This window comes from Drosophila grimshawi, unplaced genomic scaffold (genome assembly GCF_018153295.1).
Source record: "Drosophila grimshawi isolate 15287-2541.00 unplaced genomic scaffold, ASM1815329v1 contig_848, whole genome shotgun sequence".
Taxonomy (NCBI): Eukaryota; Metazoa; Arthropoda; class Insecta; order Diptera; family Drosophilidae; genus Drosophila; species Drosophila grimshawi.
The window spans coordinates 11,445,589-11,464,233 of record NW_025063692.1 but is presented as its reverse complement, the minus strand read 5'-3'; the positions used below and the strand labels follow the sequence as shown (position 1 = coordinate 11,464,233).

Below are 18,645 nucleotides of genomic sequence, written 5' to 3'. Positions count from 1 at the left end.
AGGCGCTGTGAAAATTTGAAATCGAAAACGAATCACTCGATTTTAGCAGTTAAGCAGTTTTATAAATAAGCTTTAGCTGGCTTTTAACTTTGGTACTAGTCTAAAAATGTGATAAGTCGATCGATCAATTGTTGTGCTCAAATATTTATTTGTTGCTTGCGCATTTTTGTTTATTAATTATAAATACATTTAATAAAAAAAAAACCTAAATAATGTAACGCTTAAATGTTTTTCTCTTTTTAAAGAAAGTAAAATATATGTCGTGTTTTGTCTGCTTCAATATACACGAATGCACAATAATAAGCCTTGACGTCGGAGAAATGATACCGCACACGAAATGTTGGCAGTGCTACTGCATTAAGTGTCAACCGATCAATTGCTCAAGCACTCATCCCCTAGCACTTGCGTTTGGGCGTCCGCCGCTTAACGCCGCAATTGTCCACCTTCTTGTTGCCCTTGGCAATGGCCAAAAGCTTCACCAGCTTCTTGTGCGAATCACCAACGATCCAGCCATGCTTCTGATATTGTTCGCTGTCATCAAAATGCTTCGTCGGCGCCAACAGTTGCTGCTGCTGTTGTTGTTGCTGCTGTTGTTGTTGTTGCTGTTGTGGCTCATTTGTGGCAACGGCTGAAACGGCGGCGTCTGCCTGGGTTCCCGCCTCCGCTTCCGCTGCCTCGGCATCCACATTGATGCGACCGAATTCATCATCGCTGGAGCTGCTCCAATAATACAGCTGCTTCTCGCTCGCCGGTCGCTTCCGGCGCGCCGGCGATTGTCGATTCGATTGCGATTTGCGTTTTGTTTTCAAATTTTTGTTGCTGCTGCTGCTGTTGTTGTTATTATTTGTTGTTGCATTTGCTGCTGCTGTTGGTGCTGCTGTTGTTGCCGTTGCGACGCTGCCGCGATTGCTATTGTTGTTGTTGTTGATTTTATTAACATTATTGTTGCTGCTGCCGCGCGGCTTTTGCTTGACATTAACGCTGCTCGCTGCCTTTTCATGGCTCTCCTGATAGTGATTCATGTCCCTTGGCTGCTGCTCCGCAGACGCCACCTCCGCGCTTGCCTCCACCACTCGCTGCTGCTGTTGCTGCTGCTGCTGTTGTTGCTGACGACTGCTGCGCGTGCGTTGACTAGAACGTTCCAGGCGCTGCTGTTGCACTGTTGGCGCCGCTGTAGCAACGATCGTTGCTGTTGCCGGCTCAGGTTCGGGTTCGGGTTCGGCTTCCAGTTGCAGTTCTTCCAGCTGCTTGCCACGTTTTCTGCCTACAGCAGCCGGCGTTTTGGTCGCCTTTGTGGCTTTCGCTGTCCTGGCTGCTGGTTTGCCGCGCGTCGCCTTCGTCGTTTTCGTTGGCGGTGGCGGGGGCGGTGGCGGCGCCTCCACTTGAATATCAACTGCTGCGCGCAGCTGTCTGCTGCGTTTGGACGGCGCCGGTGCCGGCGCTGGTGGCTGTGGTTCCTGTTGCTGCTGCAGCTGTTCCACCTGATCCTTGTGTGCCTTGCGATTCCTTTTGCTCTTAGCATTGTTCAATGGCTGCGTGAGATTCGGTCGCTCTGGCAGCAACTCCTGCTGTGAGGCAGCCTCGCTGGTTTTGCGCTTGCGACGCTGCTCCTGCTGCTCCTTTTGCTCAATTAAAGCTATTATATCCTTGGTGGAGAGGAACTCCTCGTACTCATCAGAGCTCCACGTTTCCACCAGTTTTTTGGGCCGATTGGTCGCGCAACGTCGCTTCGATTTACGTTGACCTTCGTCGATGAGCTGCTCAATCTCGGCGGTGCTCATGCCCAGCTCCGATTGCAGTTTGGAGAGATCTTTGGTCGGTTTGCGTGCGGTTGTTTTGATTTTCGCCTTCGCACTGCCAGCGGCAGTTTTCTTTCGATCTGGTCCAGCAGCAGCAGCTGTTGCTGCTTTGGTGGTAATCTTCTTTTTGGTGGCAGCGGTCGCTTTCATTGCAGGAGCGGACGCTGACGTCGCAGACAAAGCTGGCACATCGGGAGCTAACCAAGGATCCGGAGTCGAATTGGGTGTTGGTGCTGTTGCTGTTATTGGCGCCAGCTCAATAACGGGCTGTTGTGGCTTGGCTGTTGCACCACGCAGCTCATCAAAGAGCTGATCCAGCTGCGCTTTATCCTTGGGAGCACTCTTGACCGGCGTCCCAGTTGCTCCAGTAGCGCCAAGCGTTGCTATTGCTCCTGGTGTTACTGTTGCTGCTGCTGCTGTTGCTGCTGCTGCTGCTGCTGTTGTTGCCTTTGCCTTTGACTTGAAGATGCGGCCCATGATTAGCGATTTGTTCTCAAACGTTTTTGCTGTGGCCCGACTGGAGTTGCTACTGCTGCTCTGCTGCGTTGAGGAGGCGGTGGAACTGGAACTGCTCGATGTGGATGATGTGGCTGCTGAGCACGCAATGACACCAGACGATTGTTTCAACTGCTGTTGCTGCTGCAGCTGCAACTGTTGCCGCTGGCGCTGCTGCTCGGCAAGCTTAACCGTCTCCGCAACGGCATCCGCATCGGTTTCCGCATCCACATCGACATCCTCACAGCTGAGCGTGCCAAAATCATAATCATCGCGATCCGAGTAGCTTGCGGTGGATACACTATTATCATCGGTTAGCAGATTAACGCTTGCCTTCGGCTTCTGGAACGTAATGGGCGCCTTCTCCTCCAGTCCAATATTCTTAAACGGCCGCTCCGGTATTATAATCCGACCCGAGACCGGTGGCAATGTAGCACTGCTGGCGGCCGCCGTTGCCGCTGTTGCCTTGATAATGGAGGAGCCATGCATAATGGTCTTGGATGATGTGGAGCTCTGTTCGACACCAGTTGCTGTCACGGGCTGTAATTGTTGCTGCTGCTGATGCGACTGCTGCAACAGTTGCTGCTGCTGCTGCTGATGGTCTGTTGCGGCAACAGCGACTGGTGAGAGAGGTGTCGATACCTGATTGGGGCTATAGTTAACGCCGGGCGGCTTCTCGCTACCCAACGCTATGTCCGCCAATTCGGTTAGCTTGCACACTGCACGATTTGCCGACTTGGCCAGCTCCATGTCCAGCTCCAAATTCGTCTCGTAGCCCTTCATTGCGGCTTTGGTCTTAAATCGGGACTGCGTCATATTTGTAGCTGTCATCGATGAGAATTGCGACATTGAGTAATTGGGCGACAGACGATGCGACTGATGATGATGGTGATGATGATGTTGCTGCTGCTGCTGCTGCTGATGGTGATGATGATGTTGCTGCTGCTGCTGCTCGACATGATGATGATGATGCTGGCCATGCTGGTTGTGGTGTTGTTGCTGCTGATGATGATGATGATTGCTGCGGAGGAGAAAAAAAAGACCCAAAGTTAATTGGCAGTAAATTAAAGCTAAACTAAGAGTAAAGCTGATCTCTCATCCTGACTTGTTACCAAGTAGATATGTACTACATCTATTTATGGACGCATCACTTACGTAGGCGTCGACGTGGGCGTCGCCGCAGGCGGATTACGAAACAGCTGCTGGATGACTGGTTGATGGGAAACTGTTGTTGCTGATGCGGAGGATGCAGGAACTATACGAGTTGCTGCTGCTGCTGTTGGTATTGTTGTTGTTGTTGTTGGCAGTGGTGATTGAGGTGGCGACGGCGAAGGAGACGGCGATGCCGGCGGCGGTGGACGTGGAGGACGACATGTTGGGGGTGACGCAGGCTCAGCCGTTGTCGCAACGGGAATCGTTAGCTCCGACAAGGGTTTGCGCACACCGGCGCTAACAATCACAGAGGGCGTCGCAACGGCAATTGTGGGCATGGCAGTTGCCGTGGGTAGACGAGGCGTTTCGGCGCTCTTCAAAATGTTGCAGCACTCGTAGAAAAGACGCTCATCGGGATTGAGATTAAGGCGGGCGGCACTGTGAATTGGACTTGAATGCTGGCTTGCATGTTGTTGTTGCTGCTGCTGCTGTTGTTGTTGCTGCTGTTGTTGCTGTTGCTGCTGTTGTTGTTGCTGCTGTTGTTGCTGCTGCTGTTGCTGCTGCCGTTGCTGCTGCTGCTGCTGGGTGTCATGAAGACGCAGGCTCTCCTCGGTAATGACATGACTGGAAGCCGCGCCGATGACTATCGTCTGTGGATGCACAACCGGCGATATGAGCACTGAGGCACGCAGCTGCTGCTGTTGTTGTTGAGTTTGTTGCAGTGGCGCCACCACTGCCTCCACTTGCTGCTGCTGTGGGGGACTTGGCGGCGCATTGCTCTTCGATTGCATATACTCCAGCTCGGAGAGTTTGGAGACGTGCGCCAGCGTCATGTTGTGTTTGGATAAAGAGGTGGATGTGAAGAAGCTCTTGCCGCACAGCTGGCATGCAAACTTATCGGCATCTTCCAGCTGCTGGCTGCTGCGCGTGTTGCGTTTCTTTGGACGGCGCGTCAATAGAACGCTGCGACGTCGCCGACGCCGTCGTCCACGACCAGTGCGTCCTAAATCCTGCGAATAGCTAGTATAGACACTCATCTCATCATCCAGATCCATGTCCATGATCTCTGTGTTGGTGTTCTCATCGTCGGAGCCGAAATTCGAGTTTTCATCATTGAGATTGGGTGCACTGCGCACACTCATCGATGTGGGCGGACGATAGAATTTATCCTGATCCGGATCATGGGATTTATCCTGATCAAATTCATCGTGCGCAAACTCGAAGTCCTCGTTGTTTGCCGACATGATTTTGTCGTTGACATTTTTCGCAATTTCCGTTAAATAATTGTCCTCCTCCTCCAGATCCTCGCCAGGCTGTGGCTGCTCCTGTTGCTGCTGCTGCTGATGATTTTGTTCCTGTTGCGACAGTTGTTGTTTCTGCTGTTGGTGGGAGTGTTGCTGCTGTTGCTGTCGGTGCTCCAATTGCTCCTGTGCGGCTTCCTTGTGTATATTTTTGTTAAGTCGAGGATCTCGGCTATATGTGGCAGCGATTGTTGTTGCTGCTGCCGCTGACTGTAGGTGCTGCTGCTGTTGCTCTTGCTGTTGTTGCTCCTGCTCCTGCTCTTGTTGCTGCTCTTGATCTTGCTGCTGTTGTTGTTGCTGCTCCTGCTGTTGTCGTTGTTGCGTTTGCTGTTGCTTTTGTTGTTGCTTTTGCTGCTGCTTCTGCTGCTGCTGGTGCTCCTTGGCTGCTGTGCACAGAATGCTTGGGCGCAGTATGCAGCTGGCTGTGGGCGTTGCTGCTTTAGCTGCTGCTGCGGCGGCTGCCTCCTTGGCCAGCAGCTGTTTCTCAATGCCAATGGAGAAGGACTCAAGTGAGGATTTCAACGCGCTAATATTCGTCTCAGCACCCAAAGGCGTCGCCTTGCCACGTCCACGTTTATAGTAGCAACTCTGCCGTCGCTTGGGCCGACCACGCCCAGTTGCAGCCGGTGGCGTCTGCTCGAACTCGACTTTGCTGCGCTTCGACTCAACGGCTGCAACTGTTGCTGCGGCTGCTACTGCTGGATGCTGCTGTTGCTGCTGCAGCGTTGCATTTCGCTTTGTGCTGGACATCAGCAACATGCCGGTGAGCAAAAGATCCTCGCTCTTCTCATATGCCAGGTTCTCGAGCTTCTTCAAATTGTCGCGTCGCGCGTTGTCGATTTTGAAGCTCTCCAGCAGCTGATCGGCAACAATTGCTGCCAGTTCGTTTTTGCGTCGACGCCTCTGCTTCTTTTTCACATCTTCTTTGGGTGGCGGCGTTGGTTCCGCTTCTGGTTCCGGATCCGGTTTCGGATCCGGTTCCCGCACAAGTTGTGGCTGCGATTCGAGTTCAGGTTTAGGCTTGGCTTCGGTCTCCGGCTCGGACTCGAGCTTCGTCTCCTTTTCCGTTACCAATTCGGGCTCCGGATCGGGTTCAACTTCAGCTGCTGGCGCCAGACTATGAAAACCAGAGGATGTGTTGTTGTTGTTGTGCATATTGCAGCTGTGCTCCTCCAGCAGCAAGTTGGGCGTGACACTTCTGCTTTTCGTTGTTGCTGTTGTTGTTGTTGGTAATGTTGTTGTTGTTGCTGGTGCTGTTGGTGGTGCCACTGAGATGACAGACACAGCCATTGCTGGCTTCGCAGCGGCCGAGACTGCAACTGTTGTTTCTGGTTACTTCGGTTGGTGTTGATACTGCTGCAACTGTTGCTGCTACCGCTGCTACTGTTGCTGTTGCTATTTTTGTTGGAGCTTCAGCTCCAACTGTTGCAGCTGTGGTTGCTGGTGTTGGTACAACTAATGCTTCTGCTACTGCTGCTGCAGCTGCTGTCGTTGTCATTACTGGCTGCAATTGAACTTCTGATGCCAGCAACACTTGCCTCTGGCACATGCTGGGCTTCTCCTCCACTTCGGGTGCGGGCGTGGCAACTTTTGGTGTGGCAATGGGCGACGGCAGGGGCGGCTGCTCAGCAGCTAGCTGCACTAGTTGGCCATTTGATGGCAATTGGATGCACTGCATCGCTGACATTAATGGCACTGTGGGTGTCTGTGCAGTGGCAACAGCAGTCGGCAGTAGCAGCAGTGCGGAACGGCAATCAATGGTTTTTGAGCGCATGCTGCGCTTCTTTGGTGCTGGATTGCGGGCGGGCACAGCGGCAACTGTTGCTGCTGTGCTGAACAAAACGCCAGCGTTGGGCATAACTGTTGTTGGCGGCAACTGTTGCTGCTGCTGCTGTTGTTGCTGCTGCTGTTGCTGTTGTTGTTGTTTGTGCAAGAGCAACTGCAGCTGCTGTTGCTGTTGCAGCTCCTCCTCCTCGTCCTGCGGCAGACTGGCGTGCACAGCAAGTATGACTGAATTGATGGCATCATCGATATGATTATTGATCACCTCATCCATTCGCGTGGGACACGGTTTCTCCTTTTTGCTGGCCAACTCTGTGGCTCGTTTTTTTGCTGGCACTTTGGTGGTTGGTCTCACCCACGCCCACAAACAGCAGTTAATGCCCACGCCGCCCACAACCCAGCACCAGCACAATAACGCGCAGGCCATTTCAAGGAGGAGCAGCCGGAGCAGTTGGAGCAGCAACAATTGCCAATCTCTACCGCTGCAGCAACAGCAGCATCATCACCATCAAAGTTACCTGCCCGCTAATCTGATGCCGCAAACATTAGCCAAACAAAGCTTTTTAACGCAGCTGCAGCTTCAACCGAGCAATCGACAACAGCAACGCCAAACGACGACAACAACAACAGCAATAGCAGCAGAAGCAAAAACAGCAGCAGCAGCAACTTGTATAGTTCTTGCATCCTCCGCATCTAGCAACAACAGTTTCCCATCTACCAGTCATCCAGCAGCTGTTTCGTAATCGGCTTGCGTCGACGCCCATGTGGACGCGTACGTAAGTGATGTGTCCATAAATAGATGCACACCACTGTTACTGCGGGCACTGCCACCGGTAATGGCAACACCGGATTACGCACCTGCGGTATCTTCAGCAATTCCAAGTTGGAATAATAATGTGCCGGCAGTGGCAATGGTAGCGGCATGCCCAAACCAAGCGGTAGCTCCTGGCAGCCGGATAGATTACTGTGTGCATTAGGAACAACAACAGCAGCAGTAACAGCAGCAGCAGCACCTGCAATTGCTGCTGGTGGCACTGGCGAGGATTTGCGCTGTGTTTTCTTGGATAAATCCAGTGGTTGCATTTCGTCCAATTGCAGCAAATTGCGAGCTTCGAAGCCGCAAATCGTTTGACGACGTGCGGGCATTGCTGATGTGCGTTGCTGTTGTTGTTGCTGCTGCTGCTGTTGCTGGTGTTGTTGTTGCAGATGTTGCTGGTATTGCTGGTGTGCATCTGTCTGCCGAACATGGCTGAGATTTAACGGTTCCATCACATAGTTGGGGGGCACAACTGGCACTGGCACTGGCACTGGCATATACAATGGCAATTTTGGCAACAGCATTGCTGCTGTTACAGGTGCCGTGCCAGCAGCTGTTGCTGCCGGTGTTGCTGCTGCAGTTGGCGTTGCAGTTGCTGGCGGCAGCGGCGGTGGCAGCTTAACAGGCATCGACATGGGCACTGGCAGCAGCATAGGCTGTGCCATCGGTAGCACTGGCAACGGCAATGCTGCCAACTGTTGCTGTTGCTGTGGTGCAGCCATCTGCTTTGTAGCAGCCTTGGTGGGTGTGGCGCGCCGCTGGGGTGGCAGCACTGGCGCAAGCGCAGAACATGCACTGGCTGCTTCGGTTGCTCAATAGCAACAATTGCTGCGACCGGTGTTACTGCTGCTGTTGCAACTGGTGTTGCTGGCATTGTTACTTTTGCAACTACTGCTGTTGCTGCTGTTGACGCTGCTATTGTCTTTGTTGTTGCTGCGGCAGTTGCTGCTGCCACTATTGCTGCTGGCACTGTTACTACTGGCACTGTTGCGGCTGTCCCTGTTGCAGCTTGAACTTTTACTGCTGGAACTTTTGCTACTGGCACTTTTGCTGCTGGCACTGTTGCTACTGGCACTGTTGCTGCTGTCACTGCTGGCCCTGTTGCGACTGTCGCTGCTGTTGCTGTCTCACTTTGCTGCTTTATTATGCGTCGGGAGATCGCTTTCCGCTTGGGCGTCTTTTGCTGCGTTTGTGGTTGTAGCTGCAAATGCAACTGTTGCTCTGACATTGCCGGCAACATTTGCTCCTTTTCCGCCGTCGGCTGTTGTTCAGTCTTGAGCTTCTCCTCCAGCTTTCCCGTTAGCATGGCAATGCAGTCGCTTATGCGCTTACTGCGTTTAACCGGCTGCTGCTGTTTGTTGACAGCAACTGTTGCTATTGGTGTTGATGGCGTTGCTGGTGTTGTTATGGGCGTTATTGCTGCTGGTGCTGGTGTTGTGGGCGGCGTGGGCATTAACTGCTGTTTGCTGCTGGGCGTGGGTGAGACTAAATTTGTTGTTGTTGTTGTTGTCGTCGTTGTTGTTGCTGCTACATCGACAAGTGCAACAGTTGTCGCTGCTGTAGCTGTGCTGGCAGTGTTTAAGGTTTTTGTTGGTGTTGCTGTTGTTGTTCTTGTTGTTGTTGTTGCAACTGATGTTGTTGAATTGTTGTCGCTGTTAGACAATAGTTTTGATTGATGTTGTTGCTGCTGCTGCTTGCGACGATTGCGACGTTGGAGTTGCTTTTGCTGTTCAGTAGCAGCTGTTGTTGCTGCTGATACCGATGCTGCTGATGCTGGCTTGGCACGCACCAGACGCGAACGCGTATTGCGCAGCGCATGCTGATGATGATGATGGTGGTGGTGGTGATGATGATGATGATGATGATTGTAGAGCTTCTTGGCACCGCGAACCAACTGCTTCTTACTGGGTTTGCCCTGTTTCTTGGAGCGCTTCTTATTATCCATCGGAAAGATCTTTTTACAAACACGTTTCGCCGGCAAATTCTCCAGCATTTTACGTATGGATTCAGCTGCAAAGGGAGCAAACAAAGAGTGTGTGTGAAAGAGAGACAGAGACAGAGACAAAGAGAGAGGAAGGAAGGAAAAAAAAATGTAGAACTTACTGAGCTGGTGGTTCTAATTGTTGGAAAACTTTCTAATATCTGAAATTCCTTAACTTTAATTTTAGTTTTTCAAAATGAATTCTCCAAAATTCAATGCAAATTTCCCTTTCCTTTTTCTGTTAACCTCAATAATTAATTCTTTTGTTGTTGATCCTAGCTCTATAAATATATATTATCTATGTTAATATATATTCATGTATTAATCAATTTTGTGCCAGAGGTTCAAGAATTTGTAAAAGATATCGACGAGACAGTAAATCAATAAGCTACTCAACATGTAGAACGCTGCATATATCCTTGAAAGATCCTAATGCGAATTACATGTGTATATTGTTCAGAGACTCACCATCGCTGGGGCGTTGACGCGGCGGCGTTTTAGTCTTATTGGAAGTCGAATTTGAATTGGAGTTGGAGCAATACGAGCCGCTCTCCTCGGAAGCGTCGTTGTTATTGGGAAGCTGCTGTTCGTCAGACTGTTGCTGCTGCTTCTTAACCTTTTTGCTATTCTTGCGCAGGAGCTGGGCAAAGTGCTTGGCGGGCTTATTGCAGGCGGTGCGACGTTTCTTGGAGCCGCAATAATAACGATATTTACGCTTCTTGGCCAGCGACCAAACATAATCGCCCGAACAGTCCAACATGTGGCGATAGAGATCCATGAGGCCGCTGCACTTGCGACCACATTTTGTGCAGCTGCTGGAATTGTTTGTGGAGCTGGAATTATAGCTGGAGCTATGGCTGTGACTGAGGCTGGCTGGTGAGCAGGAAGATTGCTGTGGATGTGCTTTAATATCGCTGCTATCGTTATCCTCCACAGATGTTGCTATTGAATTATTGTTGCTGTTGCTGCTGCTGCTGCGATTACTGCTGCTGTTCGTCGCTGTTGTACCCGCTGTCGTTGTTGTCGCCGTGAAGCACGGCGATCCATCCACATTGGTCAGCAGGCCAAATGTCGAGGAGACAGCCGAACAATTCGAGGAGCTGCTTATCGACTCATCCTCAACAACAGTGCGTTCCTGCTTATGCAGTTGCAATTGCAATTGTTGCTGCTGCTGCAACTGTTGCTGCTGGTGTTCGGCTGCATAATGACTGAGCGCCCGCTTGGGCATAAACAGATGACGCAACAAGTTGCCAGCGAGCAGTTCACGTCCGACCAGCTCATAGTGCGTCGCATAAATATGCGAATGGCGAAACGTTTTGTGCTCCTCGAGCGCTTTGCGCTGCTCAAACTTGGCGCCACAGCAAATGCATAAATATAAACGTGGACGCGCCCATTCGCCGCTTAGCACCATTGTTGTTGTTGTTGCTGCTGCTGCTGTTGTTGCTGCTGCTGCTACTGCTGTTGTTGTTGTCGTCGTTTGGCGTTGCTGTTGTCGATTGCGCGGTTGAAGCTGCAGCAGCGTCAAAAAGCTTTGATCGGCAAATGTTTGCGGCAACAGATCAGCGGGCAGCAACTGTTGATGGTGATGATGCTGCTGCTGCTGCAGCGGTAGAGATAGCAATTGTTGCTGCTCCAACTGCTCCGGCTGCTCCTCCTTGATAATGGCCTGCTCGTTCTGTTCGAGCATAATGTGCGGCAACAGACGACGATCGAGCAGTAAATGCAGCTGCTGCAATCGCTGCTCGCACTCCTGTTGCTGATGATACTGCGCCAGTTGTTGTTGCTGCTGCTGATGTTGCTGCTGTGCCTGCTCGAGATCATGCTTCTGTCGCATTGTCAGCTGCGTCCACATGTCCAGGCGCGACAGATCGCGCAGTCCCATAAATGGCTGCTTTAGCTTTTTGACCAGTCGTCCGCCCTCATTGATGACGGTGAATTTCTTCACATAATCCCATTTCCATTTCCAGCTGTGCTTCGTGTGCGGACGTCGCGCGACCTTCGCCAACGGCAGCTGCAGCTGCTCCAGTCCCATGCCAAAGACATCACCAAACTGTTCGGCTGTCAGCAGCGTGGGATATGTGCTGCCAAGCGACACTTGATTCATGCTGCTGGCGGCGGCGGTGGCGGAGGAGGGCGGACTGTCTGCATCGCTTAGCGGCTGTGGCGGCGCTGGACCGCTGCGCAATCGTCCGTCGAGGAAATGCTTTAAATTGTGGCGCACATTGAGCACCACATCCTTGTAAAAATTGTCATCGAAGACATGACTATGGCTGGGCATGCGGAACAGTGCATCATCGACTTGTGTGGCAGCGACACAGACAGCAACAGTTGCTGCTGTTGCCGCTGTTGTTGTGGATGTTGTTGTTGCTGCTGCAGCGGCTGTTGCTGTTGTGGCATTGCTCATTGGCGCATTTACAGCAGCTGCTTGACGCTGTGCAGCACGACTGCTGCTACGCTGCTGCTTTGGCGTCGATACATTGCCACTGTCGTCCCGCTGCTGCTGCTGCTGTTGCTGGCGTGCGCTGCGATTTCGCTGCCGCTGGCCGGGCAAACGATTCTGTGTGAGACCTAAACGAAACAGCACCGGCTCCTCGGCGCCAATCATTGCCGCCTGCTGTTGCTGTGGCTGAGGTTTTTGTCGTTGCTGCTGCTGCTGTGGCAACGTCGACGGCAACTGCTGCTGATGCGTCAGACGCATATGGCTGTGAAGTTGGGGAGCATCGTTGAAGCGCAGCTGACACGGTTCGCAGCCAAAATACTTGTCCGCATGCCCTGCAATGAAATGGGCAAATAGCTGCTGCAGCTGCTTGGCGGGCAGCGAGACTGGCGGCATTATTGCCTGAGGCTTGGAGGCTTTGCTACTGGTACTGCTGTTGCTGCTGTGGCTGCTGTTGCTGCTATTGCTGCTGCTACTGCAATACTGGCAGCCAGGAAAGTGACTGTTGCTGCTGCTGTTGGTGGTGCTGTTGCTGTTGTTATTGCTGCTGCTGTTGTTGTTATTTGTGGAGCGATTGCTGCAGCGTCGCTCCTTGCGCTCCGTATGGAACTTGTCCACATGCTTTGCCTGCAGCTTACTGGACGCGAACTTCTTATCACAGTACAAGCACAAAACTTTGATAAAAGCTGTTGCTGAATATTCATCGAGTTCGCGCTGCTGTTGCTGTTGCAGCAGCTGCAGCTTTTCGACGAAACGCGGCAAACGCTCCAGCGGCACACTGCAGACGAGTGAAGGTGGCTGCTGTTGTTGCCTGTCCAGCTCCAGTTCAACATCAATCAGTTCCAATTGGTGTTCCGGCTGTTGTGTTTGTTGTTGTTGTTCTCTGGGTAGACTGTGATTGCGCTTTTTGCGTGGCGGCGTTGCCAGCTTTTGTGTGGTTGGTCCAATTGGGCTGCTCTGGCTGCTGCTGCTGTTGTTGTTGTTGTTATTATTATTATTGTTGTTGTTGCTGTTCCCATTGACCTGCTGCTGCTCCTCGGAGAATTTGAAGCCTCGGCGCAGGCCAAAGCGCGACATAGTCTTCATTTGGAAGCTGTTTTTTTTTAGTGTTACCACTTGTACTTATAAATTTCTGTAAAAAAGAAGAAAAACAACAACAATGCACATTAAAATAACAAAATCAAATTTCATTCAATGCACTGCTTTCAAAAATTTGTGTGTGTGTGTGCGAGCGAACCTGTATGTGTGTGATTGTGTGTGTGTGTGTGTCAGTGTGTCCACAATTGCAGCAGCATCTTAAAATCAATAAAGAACAAACAATAAGGCAGAAAGCAATAAGAAAAACGTAAATTTAAAGCCGAGCGCACATTTTGTTGACGAATGTGCGCGAAAATGGCAGACTAGACGAAAAAGAGCAACAAAAAAAGAATAAAAAACAAAACAGCATATAAACAAAAACTACACGCACAAGCACTCACACACACACACACTCACACAAACACACACACACACATGTACACAGTTAGCTGCTCTATGAATGCATACATACATATGTGCATACACATGCATGTGTGTGTGTGTGTGTGTAAAAGATGTAATGAAAATTATACAATAAACATTTTGTACACACAATATATTGGTTGGTATTATTATCATTATTTATCGTGTTTAACCTGCGTTTGACACTGCTTTTGCTGATTTACCGCCTGCCAGCACTGCCGCCTTCTGGGAAATTTCTTTTAATTTAATTTTCTTTTTATTTGTTGGACCTTTTGTTTTGCTGCTTGAGTGGCGCCAGTGTTTGCGTATTTATGTATTTGTTGTTTTTCGTTTTTGTTGTTGCTTTTTGTTGTTCGTTCGTTTGATAATAATAATAATATTGCACTTGAATTTGTTGTTGTATTTGTTTGGCCATGTATTAATTGAAAAATGCACAGCATTTCTTTATTATTATATACTTATTTTTCCACCCTAACAACTGCGTTAGGAGGTATCTAACGTTTAGCCCAAATCGATGCGTGCGTACAGCAGAGGCAGAGACAGAGGCAGCGGCTGAGGCAGCGGCTGAGACAGAAGCAGAGGCAGAGACAGAGGCAAAAAGGCAGCAACACCAACCAGAAGCAGCGGCGACAGCGACGGCGACAGGACACTGAGTTAGAGGTGGTGAACGATTTTTCTCTTGCACGAGCGTATGGGGTTTGAAACAGTCCACTGCCATTTCACTAGCCGCATTTAATGCTAACCCATTGTGTACGTGCACATCGAAATCACTAATTGTTGTTGTTGTTGTTGCTGTTGTTTTTATCAACTATTAACTATTATTTTTAATTCTTCACGCACACACATGCATACGGCACACACACATATTTAGTTGCCCCCAAAATAAATGTGTTTTCTTATGAGAAGAATCGAAATCGCCTCAAAAAAAAATGGTCGTATAGCAAGAACAGTGTGTACACACTGATACTTCAACTGCTTCATTTATCTAACTGGGTATCGATACCTGTCCCTCACAATATGCGTGCAAATACAGTGAATATATATTTTTACATTACTCAATTTAGACAAATTAAATTAATTAATTAACGAGATTAATGTTTGTTCAATTGACACTTTCATAATTAGTGTTTTTCGTACTATCATATAAAACAGCTAATATCGATAGGACAACTATCGGTAATATATGCAAGGGGATATCGATATGTGCACCATCACTGTATTGTCAGCTTGTTTTTGACGAGTCATTTGCTTTTCTCGTCTCAATTTTTTGTAATATCAGCAGCTAAGCGGCATTAAAACAATAAAACTTGCCTTCGCTGCACTTGCATTAATAATATTAATATAAGATTATGGATGTACCGATGCCTGAAAAAGTAAGTAACCCATTCAAAATAATAACACAAATAGTGATAATGCTTAATTTGAACTACACATTTTGTGATGGATGCCAGGATGAGCTCGAACTGAAGCTGAAGGACGCACACAGCTCCCTCGATGAATTGGACATGGATGATTTGTATGTGCGCTACAAGGTATAATTTACAAACTTATCAATTGCCTAATCAATCGCAATCAATCACACACACACACGACGTTTTATTTATTTGTATGTAGAAATTGCAAAAGACACTGGAATTCATTGAGGTACAGGAGGAGTACATTAAGGATGAGCAGCGCAATTTGAAGAAGGAGTATCTGCATGCACAGGAGGAAGTGAAGCGTATACAATCGGTGCCGCTGGTGATTGGCCAATTCCTGGAGGCTGTTGATCAGAATACGGGCATTGTTGGCTCCACAACCGGTTCCAATTACTATGTACGCATCTTGTCCACCATTGATCGTGAGCTGCTTAAACCATCCGCATCGGTGGCACTGCACAAGCATAGCAATGCATTGGTCGATGTATTACCACCAGAGGCGGATAGCTCCATATCGATGCTGCAACCGGATGAGAAACCAGACGTTAGCTATGCGGACATTGGTGGCATGGACATGCAAAAGCAAGAGATACGTGAAGCCGTCGAGCTGCCCCTGACACACTTTGAGCTCTACAAACAGATTGGCATTGATCCCCCGCGCGGTGTCCTCATGTACGGCCCGCCCGGTTGTGGCAAAACGATGCTGGCCAAGGCTGTTGCACATCATACGACGGCAGCGTTTATACGTGTCGTCGGCTCCGAGTTTGTGCAGAAATATTTGGGCGAGGGACCGCGCATGGTGCGCGATGTCTTCCGCCTGGCCAAGGAGAATGCGCCCGCAATCATTTTTATCGATGAAATCGATGCGATCGCCACCAAACGTTTCGATGCCCAAACTGGCGCCGATCGTGAAGTGCAGCGCATTCTGCTCGAACTGCTCAACCAGATGGATGGCTTCGATCAGACGACCAATGTGAAGGTGATCATGGCGACCAATCGTGCCGATACACTAGATCCGGCACTGTTGCGTCCCGGTCGTTTAGATCGTAAAATTGAGTTCCCGCTGCCCGATCGGCGCCAGAAGCGTTTGGTCTTCTCAACGATCACATCAAAGATGAACCTCAGCGAGGATGTTGACCTGGAGGAGTTTGTAGCACGGCCCGATAAAATTTCTGGTGCTGATATAAATGCCATCTGCCAGGAGGCTGGCATGCATGCGGTGCGTGAGAATCGGTATATTGTCCTTGCCAAGGACTTTGAGAAGGGCTACAAGAACAATATCAAGAAGGACGAACAGGAGCACGAGTTCTACAAATAAGCACTTAGCTATCAATAATCTTAATTATTTCATTTCTCGTCTGTAAACCAACCAATCTACAAATTAATACACACCGCAAACATAATATATATATATATTAAAATTCTTTATATCTTGTACAAAGTACAATCTTATGATTATCGCATGCGGCCAAAGCCACAGCTGAAGCAGGCAGGTTGCATGGATGCAAGGATCACAAAAAATCAGCAAATGTGTCGAATAACAAATGTAAAAAGTGCATTTTTATTTACGCGATGTATATATATATATATATTTATATATATATGGACAATAATTAAAACAAAATCTAGTGTATCTATAGCATTATTAGAATTAAGTTCAGCGTGCTGATTCGCAGCCTGATCTTCGCAACTGCTCCGCCTGTGATCCCCCAGGGGATGCGCTGTTTATTTCATCAGGGAATTGACGACGGCGTTCACATTGATGGCTTTGAGGTCTGCATAGGTCTGGCCGGTGCCGACAAACACGATCGGTTGCCCAGTGATGTAGGTCATTGAGATGGCGGCGCCCACTTTATCATCAATGGTATCGAATTTGGTTAGGACAATGCCATCGATGATGTGCGGATTCTCATTTGATGAGTAATCGGCGAGGGACTGATTGAATTTGACCAGCTGATCGACGGCCTCATTGCCAACGAGTGCTTCGCCGACAAACAGTACCAGATCGGGATTGTTCACCTTGATCAATTTCGATAGCGAACGCATCAGCGGTTCATTGTCCTGCATACGTCCGGCGGTGTCAACGAGAACCACATCGATTTTCGTATCGTTGGCAAATTTGATGGCCTCCATGGCAATGCCGGCAGCATCCTTGCCGTAGCCCTTCTCATACAGCTGGACCATGGTGCGATTATTGTGCTTCACAGCCGGATGCAGGGCATTCAGATGACGTGTGTGGGTGCGCAACTGTTCGACGGCACCGGCTCGAAATGTGTCGCATGCCGCGATCAGCACATTGAAATCGTTCTCAATTAGCCAAAAGCATATTTTTGCCAGATTCGTTGATTTGCCAACGCCATTGACGCCGCAAAAGATGATTGTGTAAGGTCGTCCATTCCGTTTCGATTCTAATGCGTCGCGTATGATGTCGATGCGACGTTTGGGTGACAGGATGCGGACCAGGGATTGGGTGAGCGCTTCTTTCACCATATTCGCAATGCTATCGAAGGTACCCATTTGTTTGCCCTCCAGCGATGTGGCAACCGAATCGCACAGCTTGCCAGCAATTTCGGAGGCCACATTTTTCGATATCAAATGGTCGCGCATCTTCTCCAGCGCCGGCTGCAGATCGCTCAGCGTCATCGTTTTGGCGCCCACAATGCCCTTGAAATAGGAAAGTAATCCACCGGTTTTGGGCTTCTTCTGGCTGAGCTGGCGTTGCTGCTGCTGCTGCTCCTCCTCCTCACTGTCATCATCGCTGTCGTCCGAGCTATCCACATCCAAGTCCCGTATGCTGCCCTGCATTGTGCCCACCAGCTGCTCGGAAATGCAATAAGAAGCCAACGATTAATTTCGGATTGTAAAATGCTGCTGTTGTTGGAAACTTACCTCATTATTGATGGTCTGCAGCTGTTGGTCCTCGGGCGCATCCTTGGAACGATCGAGCAGCACTGCATCCTTGGAATTACCGCCCAGATCCCAGACCCTGGGCTTTTTGCCCGCCCTCTCGCGATCCTTTTCGGCCGCAACTGTCGCTTTGAAGGGCTTTGAATCCATGGTCGCCTTTTTGGTAGGCGTCAGTTTCTCGCGCAGCTTGCGTCGATTCTCCGCGATAATATCAGAGTTGTTGCGTGGCGGTGTCATTGGCTCCGATTTGCTGGGTGGTGGTGGGCTCTCCTGGATGTTGACACGCTTATCGCCAACCGATGGCGGTTTCTTATCGTCCTGCATCATTGAGGCAACCGTTTTCTTTGATTTCTGCGATTCGTTGTAGGAGCGCATTGCTTTTGGCACCTTGCCCTGCTTAACGGATGCCTTTTCCGCGGCGCTCAACACCATCCGGAACTCCTGCTCGAATTCATAGTCAATGCCGAGGCGTTCTGTTGCTGCAACGCCACCGAATTTCTCCTGAAACGCCACTTGCATATCCGCCAGAAAGTTGTCCAAATAGTTGAGCTTGATTACCTTTTGGAAAACGGCCGCAAAGATCACGTCCAGTTCATTGTCCAGCTTAAACTGCACCGCCAGATGATCATCCTCAAAGTACTTGGACTCTGTGTTGCGCTCCTAAATCAACACAATAATAACAATAACAAAAACAAGAAAAAAAATTGTTTTGGTAGATTTACCTCCAAAATGACGCCACGTATCAAGCTATTTATGCACGAGGCATAGTTCTTGCCCGACTCATTTGAATTCCAAAGCACAACGCCGCCTTTTGTGAACACGACTACAAAGTCCAACATCCTATTTACAAACTAAATTAGCAGCTACCAAATCCTGAGGCAAACAAACGACGACAATCGAACAGACTGAGACACACTGAGCCAACAACCAAATGTCAAAACAGTCTCGTACGCTTTCCACGTCACAGGCACGAGCATTATATCGATAGTTATCGATAGGCGAATATGTGCAACAATTATCCGTAACACAAAAATGTGACAAGATGCCGAACATGCA

At 49.6% G+C, this 18,645-nt stretch overlaps 3 protein-coding genes across 3 annotated transcripts; 1 reads left to right on the top strand and 2 right to left on the bottom strand.

Moving 5' to 3' along the window:
- Positions 1-210: 210 nt before the first annotated feature.
- LOC6566059 lies at positions 211-13,541 on the bottom strand. The gene is given in 12 exon segments (XM_043216049.1): positions 211-836; positions 897-3,170; positions 3,446-4,801; positions 4,883-4,938; positions 5,068-6,075; positions 6,176-7,011; positions 7,248-7,879; positions 7,882-9,356; positions 9,796-11,656; positions 11,659-11,694; positions 11,744-12,896; positions 13,438-13,541. Coding segments are annotated over 11 exon segments (11,082 nt in total). The 5' UTR covers positions 12,851-12,896; positions 13,438-13,541; the 3' UTR covers positions 211-395.
- A 935-nt stretch (positions 13,542-14,476) lies between these two features.
- LOC6566058 (26S proteasome regulatory subunit 6B) lies at positions 14,477-16,110 on the top strand. The gene is made up of 3 exons (XM_001992502.2): positions 14,477-14,637; positions 14,716-14,796; positions 14,879-16,110. The coding sequence occupies exons 1-3, from the start codon at positions 14,614-14,616 to the stop codon at positions 15,998-16,000; spliced, it is 1,227 nt and encodes a 408-aa protein (XP_001992538.1). The 5' UTR covers positions 14,477-14,613; the 3' UTR covers positions 16,001-16,110.
- A 105-nt stretch (positions 16,111-16,215) lies between these two features.
- Positions 16,216-18,529, bottom strand: LOC6566057 (signal recognition particle receptor subunit alpha homolog). The gene is made up of 3 exons (XM_001992501.2): positions 18,312-18,529; positions 17,572-18,249; positions 16,216-17,499 (listed from the first exon to the last, which is right to left on the bottom strand). The coding sequence occupies exons 1-3, from the start codon at positions 18,426-18,428 to the stop codon at positions 16,408-16,410; spliced, it is 1,887 nt and encodes a 628-aa protein (XP_001992537.1). The 5' UTR covers positions 18,429-18,529; the 3' UTR covers positions 16,216-16,407.
- Between the last annotated feature and the right edge of the window lie 116 nt (positions 18,530-18,645).